Raw genomic sequence first — 8,427 nt, 5'->3', positions numbered from 1 at the left:
TTGGTTGATTTGTGGCCTTTTTATACCAAGTAGATACTGTATTATGATTTAAGAACAGACATAATTTTTTGTTATTTAATATACCTGGATGACTACAATTTTGAGTTTTATACATATGCACACGTAAGTGAAAGTGAGGATGGGGGGTGAATAGCTTTACATGCACACTTGAAGGAAAGTGAGTGGGTGTGAACAGATACTTATGATAGATAAGATAATGTTTATTCGGGAAGATCAGAAGCTGGCCTGAACTAGGAACCTCAAAAAGACTATAAGTGTATGCTTCTAATTGTCGTCGATGGTGCTAAATGGTCTTTCGCCGGCCTGGTGCCTTTGTTTAATAATTACTTCCTGTCTTCGAAAATAGGAATTATTAGCAGAGATTACCTGAAAGCCACTATCTCTAGTGGCCTCGACGAGAACAGGAACCCAGCGGCTTGTCAAAGGTCCCTTATTGATTGTTTTTTATCAACTTTGCTGAGACATGCTGGACTATGTCAATACTTTCAGTAATGGAACAAATGACATTATTCCTGATCTGCACCGAGATTTATAATGTCGGTGTAGAGATTTACTGCACCTTCCGGTGAATGTAGTAGATTTGTAGAATGTAGACAAATGAATGTAGATTCAAATGAATGTTGATTCGGTGAATGTATTTTACCTTCAGGGTAATCCATTCACAGCATGGATTTTGCTGAAGCCTTTGATAAAGTATCACATGAAATGAAATTACAGGCCCATATGGAACAATATAATAATACAATGGATAAAACAATGGTTGAAAAAATAAAATAAAGAGTGCTAAATGGGAACTAATCTGAATGGAGAAATGTAGTAAGTTGGGTGCCACAGGGGTCCATTTTGGGGCCTATAACTTTTTTTGGCATATACATCAATGACATAAGAAAATTACAAACCACATCATTAAATTGCAGATGATACAAAGTGAGGTAAGACAAACGCTCTGCCAGACTTGTGACTTTATTGATCAAACAATTACAGTACAGTTACATCCTGCAACAAAAAACAAGCCATATAATAACACACACATATAGTCCAAGCACTGTCTATTCACTATAACAAGCAAGCAGCATATGACTAAAGCTAGGGCAACAGAAATTAGGGGAGCACACTTCCACGGACCTGTACACATGCACAACACAGCCTGATACTAAACCTGTCTAATACCTGTCTAATAAACGATACCTGTCTGATACTAAAGGTTAACTTGCCCGGGTATGCAATATAATGTAATTTAAATTTAAAAGTGACGTTGTCTATTTCAACCAATAACCCACATTTTAAGTGGTTTATATCTTACAGCATAATTCTTGTATTATCACATTAATTTCAACTAAATAAGTGCCAAGGTATATAATGTTACAGTAATTGAATAAGGTACAACTCTTACGTCAAAGCGAGTAGCCACATAGTTAATTAAGACATCGCTAAAGAGGCTGCCAAGGACAATGACTTGCCTTAATTATATAATGGACAATTTCTAATAGTTTTTGCGGAAACAAACTGGGTTGTGGAATTACTTGACTCGGGCCATTGTTGGTATTGTTCCTTGTCAATCTATATTGCTAGCGTATTGACATTTAAGTAATACGTCTTTCTTCCATTTAGTGGTATTTACACGAATACAGTTCATAATCAACAAACGTTACTTATATGTCATTTTTTTTTAAATTTAGGAAAATTCGCTCTTTTAATTTTTCGATGAATGGACAATTCCCTTGAAAATCATCAAAAATATCCAACATGGCATCTCCTTTCTACTAAAACAACTTTCGTCCGATTCTGATTTGGCGCAGAAAGATAAGACCCCAAAACATCGATATACTTTCCACCAGTGTTCTGAATTTTAGATAATCAAGAAAGAAATCAAGATAAAAACTCACGATGTTCTGTTCAATCAAAGCAAAATGATTATATACCGAGTTACCACTAATGAAAAAGAGATGAAACTGATGAATGAGACATGAAAACGAACACGGGGCTCGCTAGGAAACCAGTTGCTCTTTTATAAGAGAAGGAGAAGAGGAACCTCTGTTTATTCCGGAACTTGATGGACAAAGTATTACTACTCGTTGTTGTCAGCCTTTGTTCCTGCCTGGCCGAGAGGTCATAGCAGCGTCATGCGGTGGGTGGAGAGGAAATAAGGCGAGACACCGGGAGATAATAATAACCTCTGTGATACGAAGACAAGTTTATTTACTAGTGATGGCGTTAGTGATAAGTGTGTTGTGTTGGGTCTTTTAAATAGTTCTTTTTTGTGTTAATCACGTCTGTGTGTGTGTTGTGATTTTCCCCTCAGGACGAGGAGCATATCCATCTGCTGCCATGCGCTGCTCCATCGCACATTATCCTGGTTCAGTCAGTGGGTGTTAAGCAACGCAAAAGGAACATTATTCGATGGTTTAAATTAAACAAGTCTTGGACGTGCAATGTACCCATGTCAGTGATGCCAACAATGAAAGCGTGAGTTGTACAGAGGAAGTCTACAATGGCCACGTACTGCCCAGAAGACCTGGCCTCCAGGGAGCTGTCGTGTCCCATCTGCTTCGAGGATTACGATATTCATGATGATAAGAGATCACCCAAGTTGCTGCTCTGCCTCCACACCTTCTGCCTCGACTGCACCAGCAAGCTGTGGAAGAGCGACGGGTCTATAGAGTGCTCCCTGTGCCGGATGCTGCACGAGGGGGTCAGATTAGAAGACCTCTTGGACAACCACGTGATAGTTCAGCATCTCAGGTGTGTAATTCTGCCAATCTATCTTCTTCTCTTGCCCAATGATGCCAATCCCCTTTAAACTTGTTTATTTCAAATATGCCATTAAATAACATTTTTGTAAATGAATTGATTTGTAATTTTCTGAGATTGTGTGTGTGTGCATATTACAATAAATTTTGTTGAGATAGGCATTATCTGTGGTCAGCTTCAGATCTGCTATACTCTGAAGGGTGATATGATGCCAGATTTCCCAGGTGACCACCTGACAAAACATGGGATTTCTGCCAGATGCAGATCATTTCACACAAAATAGTTTGCCAACAGATTTTAATTTTTTTCCAACCAAACTATCCCTAACCCAACCCAGCCTAACCTAATCTAATAACATTTACACAGCTTTATCAGTTCGAGAATGAGGTCCGGTATGTGCGATTGTAGTATAATTTTACCATAATTCAGTCTATCTTTCACAGATTCATGCATTGTTTTTCCCAAGTGATCCTTATTTTATTATATATTGAAAATAAAGATATGCATTTTATTTTTCTAGATATATCATTCAGGTAGTTTTAACATTATCACAATTAAAACATATTTGTTGATGTGTTCTTTTTTCTTTTTTAATTATTTACAACACACACAATTACCCAACCTTTAGAAAATATATAAAAGAACATGATTCAGTGGTTAATTCACTGTTACAGAGGATGTAAAGCCACTAAGAGCATAATTTCTCTAAGACATACTGTGATAATGATATGATTCATACCATGATATGTGTACCATATGTCCAATTATGTACTTTAAAAGTATAAAAAGTTAATGTACAAACATACCAACTACACAATACTAAGGAGTTAATATTGTGCCTTGACTACCAGTGACTTCATGGTACCTCTTGTATAACATTATGAAAACAATCATTAATTTAAACTAAAGTGATGAATTATGCCTTAAGAATAGAAGTTGTACCCCAAATATATTTTGTAATTTTTGTATTTCAATTTTCCAGCCATGTTTTATTTATTTATTTATTTATTTATTTATGCATATACAAGAATGTACATAAGGAATGTGAGGATACAAATATGGTAATTACAGTCTTGTAAAGCCACTAGCACGCGCAGCGTTTCGGGCAGGGATGTGATCAAAACAGTTGAAAAGAAAGGAAAATAATGAAAAAAAAAAACAAATTTCTTTGTGAAAAGTAATGTTAATTAAGGCTAGAATGCAACTAGCATTAAATTGCAGTGACAGCAAATACTTTCTTAATCTTTATCAGTCAAGATTTTGTAAATCTTGCCGTTTTTATTGATACAGTATATGATTATGTATATCTGACCACAGTGTATTAGGTGGTGATTACAGAATTAAAAAAAAATAATCTTCATATGAAATATAATAACCAAAACTATGTCTTTGCATTGCAGTACAGTAAATGGTTTTTATTTTTTTTTATCAGAAATAAAAGTGTATTTCAAATTGAGCATTAATTAAAAATAAAGGTTCATGCCTTTGTGTCATTGCACGCATTACAATTTTTACCATACATTCATAAAATTAACAAAGTTATTTTAAAATTATAAAAAAATAGCTGATTATACAGTAATTTATAAAAAGTACTGAAGATGTTCACTTTAAAGCAACATGAACAGCTTCATGGTTTTAGCTCGGGTCTTCTGATTTTGAGTTCTTATTCTGCAGGCGAGAATGTGAGAAGCAGGACCTTGAGCTGGCAAGGAGGATTGATCAGGAACTGCGAGACTTGGACAGGTGAGTACAGCTTCCACTACGAACTGTTCTCGTGTTACAACCACATATCCCTCTACCAGCAGGTCATGCTGGGCTAAAAGTTCATGTTTCATAGAACCAACCTCTAAATATATCATTATATAATGAAAGTATTCCATATACTATACTGTCGTGAAATTTTTCAGATTGTAACTATTGTACTATATTGTTCATTTTGTAATACAGTACTGTATATTAATTATGTAATTTTTCCAAAGCAGCTTGGCACCTGCAGGAGAAAGTGATATTACTGAGATTAAGGCTATGTTTGAGAAAAAGTCCTTTGATACCCCTGACATACCTGAAGTGGTGAATATATCATCTGAACAAGAACAAGAAGGAGGAGGAGGATCCTGAGGACCAAGAGGAAAACAGGTGTGTAAAGTATCCAAGGGATGTATGAAATGCTTGTCCAATTGTTCTTATAACAGTTTTACAGCTTTCAGTATGAGCTCACTGATCTGATTGATCCATATCATAGTTGTATTTTTTAGAAGAATAATTTTATATTAATAATGTTCAATTAGGTGTATTTTGCAACCCTCCTTTCATTTTGATCATTAACTGACCTATAAAATATGCAGCCCATCCTCCTGTTTAGGGTGTACTTACAGTAACAATGAGGACCAGTGTACATACAGTACATTGACGTAAAAGGCAATTGGAAAGTAGAAATCGGAACTATTGAATTTGGATACTGTAAACTAGAAAAGTTTTTGTATTGATGTTGCAAAGGAAAAACCCTCGCCTTCCTAAACATAATAGATGCTGACGCCTAATCTAGTAAATATTTGTGCTATACTAGGACTAGAAATAAAGTGAAAGTTACCAAATTATACTGTCTAATTGTCCATTACATCTATGTATGATAGTTACCTTGAGGTGCTTCCGGGGCTTAGCGTCCCCGCGGCCCGGTCGTCGACCAGGCCTCCTGGTTGCTGGATTGATCAACCAGACTGTTGGACGCGGCTGCTCGCAGCCTGACGTATGAGTCACAGCCTGGTTGATCAGGTATCCTTTGGAGGTGCTTATCCAGTTCATTTAGTCCACATAGTTACAAAAAAGTACTATCTAAACAGGAGGATGGGTTGAAATATGACAATTTGAAACTTTGAGTGCTTTGTTATATTTTGTATTCTACCTGGATGGGGTTCTGGGAATTCTTCTACTTCACAAGCCTGGCCTGGGGCCAGGCTTGACCTCTGAGAGCTTGGTCCAACATGCTGTTGCTTGGAGCAGCCCGCAGACCCACATATCCACCACAGCCTGGTTGGTCTGGCACTTCCTGAAGAAAACTATCCAGTTTTCTCTTGAAGATGTCCACATTTATTTTGATTCCACCTATGAGGGATGACCCGAGAGGAGAATAGTCTGTGCTGTGACTGAATTATATCATTTAAGAACAATTTCCATTCATTCATTATCATCATTGCCCTGTTACCCACTTTCATGGTGTGTTGAGACATTAGCCCAGAGAAAAATGGTGAATACCGTAATATAGCAAAATATCGTTAAATGTAGATATTGAAAGATAGTTATAAATAATTCGGGTTATCATTTACACTATCAATATAACATTATTCATAAATAAGTACTGTACCACCTCACTCTAGTAGTCTTTCATATCGGTATCCCACTTAAAATTATTTAAAAAATACCATATTTGACTTTTATTGATCAAATTATGAAACGTATCCAGTACTATACTGTCATATTTTTATGATTTGCAGTACAGTATATGATTGAAAGAACAATGAATTAGGCTTAATGCCATGTTTATTTTTCAGGCATTATATACTGAACAACCTCCTAGAGGAGTTCATGGAAAGGTTAAATTCGCCAAGAATGCACATAAATCCAGAAAGCGAAGACAATGAAGAAGATAGTGATGACAGAGATGATGATGATGAAAACAGTGAAGAACATGAAATTCAGGAAGTTGAAGCTCAGGAAGAAGAAAATGATGGTGATCCTGAGGAAGAGGAAGCTACTAACCCTTTTTATTCTCTCCATAATATTCACTCCTTGTTGGAAGAGGCTGAAGAGGACAATACTGGTGATATATATGAAGTTCAAGATATTCAGACCATCTTGAATATGACTGAAAATGAAGAAAATGATGCTGATGATGATGAGGAGGAGGAGGATGAGCGATGGCACTCGGCAAGCGATGAATTAAATGCTGCTTGCTGGAATAATCACGAGAACTTGCAATTGGATGACGTTAATGAAATGGAAGATGATACTCCAGAAATATATGACTGGCACATCATTAACTCGGAAAGCCTCTTGGATGATTAAATAATTTTGTATTTAAAATAGTAAATATGAATGCAACAGAAGCAAGTTGTTAGTCATGTAGGTTAGTTAGTGTAAACAAATAACCTTGGCTCAATCCATCACATAACTTTGATGTGTAGCTCCATTTCTGCAAAGTTTTCATTAAAAAGAATGCTAAGTTTGGTTGTGTTACGTTTTCATAATCGGAAACAAGATGACCGTCTTTTGTATTTACAATTTAGCAATGGCTGTGAAATTTTAAGCTTGAATATTCTGAAAGGTTTGTAGTGGACGAAACATGAAATCCAGTGTTGGTCAGAGTTAGTATTACAATTAGTCAGTATTTTTACTTAATGATAATGTTACCTGTCAAAATATGGCAGAACCTGCTGGAACATCAAATAATTTGGATAGAATACTGTTTTATCAATTATGAATATTAGTGGTAAAAATGAAGTCCATCATAACTTTCCCAAATGGCATCTTCACCCATTTAGAAAGGGAAGGATTAAAAACTTAACTCAAACTAGAATCTTTTCAGAAAAACAGACATTACATGTACTGTAATTACCACTGTTATTACAGTACCACTGTTATGAATATAATGTGAACCTGTGATTCTTGGTCTAATAACATGAACTTGAACATTGTGTAAGTGTGTTGGTGAAAGCTTGTGGTTACAGAAATTAGACAACTTGTAATCATAAAATGAACTACAGTAGCCCTTTGTGATGATTAATGTTGAGCTTGAAGATGATGTTTACATTTCATTAAAATGAAGTGAAGTTGTCTGTTAAATTTGTGACCCTTTGGAAATTTTAAGAAAGTTATGAAAAGAAATTGCTGCCTGTATTGCACAGATTGATAAAAGTGCCTCGGTATTTGATGGCTGTGGGCTTCTTCGTGCATGAGATGGATATGTTTTTGAAGTGATATTACTGCTGCAATTGCACAAAGAAGATTTTTTTTGTGGCTTGATGAATGAATGATGGCTGGGGTGTGTACAAGTTAGTGTTGAAGTATAAATCAGCAGTCAATTTTTTTTTTTTTTTTTTAGTTGGTAACTTGAATGTTCTGTCAATGTGTCATAGTTATAGCCGGGTGGCCTAGGAACCACAGTCTGCATGAGAAATAAACATGATGTATAGTGATAAAAGTTGTATAGATAGCATTTTCTTTTATTACTGCATCAGTGAAATTTTAAGTAGTGAATGCCAGTTGTAAATCATTGTATGCATGTGTATGAAGAATGTTATTTTTCCCAGAATGGTGCCTTACGTGTAATTTGTAAATACTGAACATGTAAAAATACGGCTAGAACATATATAAATCAAGAACTCTAGGTTTAATTAATGTACAGGTAATTTGTTTTCTACCCTTCATACATTTTTGTCAATAGTATTATATTGTTTTTGTTCTTCGTGTCATTAACCTAATTAGCAGTTGTTTATAAATGTATTATGTTAGGACATCTCTTGTCCTTATGGTATCCATGTTGTCAGTCTTCATTGACTAAATGCTGGATATTAAAATTTTAATTGGATGGTATTATATTAATATGTATCCTGTGAAAGCAAAGTTAATATATATATGCATTTATTGGCAGACATGAAT

At 35.4% G+C, this 8,427-nt stretch overlaps 1 protein-coding gene across 1 annotated transcript; it reads left to right on the top strand.

Moving 5' to 3' along the window:
* Positions 1-2,367: 2,367 nt before the first annotated feature.
* On the top strand, positions 2,368-8,227 carry LOC138349688 (uncharacterized). Its single transcript, XM_069330438.1, has 4 exons — positions 2,368-2,763; positions 4,447-4,515; positions 4,755-4,889; positions 6,321-8,227. Exons 1-4 carry the CDS (start codon positions 2,513-2,515, stop codon positions 6,832-6,834), a joined length of 969 nt encoding a protein of 322 aa, XP_069186539.1. The 5' UTR covers positions 2,368-2,512; the 3' UTR covers positions 6,835-8,227.
* The last annotated feature ends 200 nt before the right edge of the window (positions 8,228-8,427 follow it).

Source organism: Procambarus clarkii, chromosome 24 (genome assembly GCF_040958095.1).
Source record: "Procambarus clarkii isolate CNS0578487 chromosome 24, FALCON_Pclarkii_2.0, whole genome shotgun sequence".
In the NCBI taxonomy this organism is placed as follows: Eukaryota; Metazoa; Arthropoda; class Malacostraca; order Decapoda; family Cambaridae; genus Procambarus; species Procambarus clarkii.
The sequence above is the reverse complement of the archived record's forward strand: the minus strand, read 5'-3'. Positions and strand labels throughout refer to the sequence as shown.

Excerpts from the sequence above, each read along its gene's own strand:
- LOC138349688 (XM_069330438.1), top strand. The coding sequence starts at position 2,513 with ATGGCCACGTACTGCCCAGAAGACCTGGCCTCCAGGGAGCTGTCGTGT. Across the intron at positions 4,516-4,754 it reads GAACTGCGAGACTTGGACAG|CTTGGCACCTGCAGGAGAAA; the intron begins GTGAGTACAGCT and ends TTTCCAAAGCAG. Across the intron at positions 4,890-6,320 it reads GAAGGAGGAGGAGGATCCTG|GCATTATATACTGAACAACC; the intron begins AGGACCAAGAGG and ends TTTATTTTTCAG.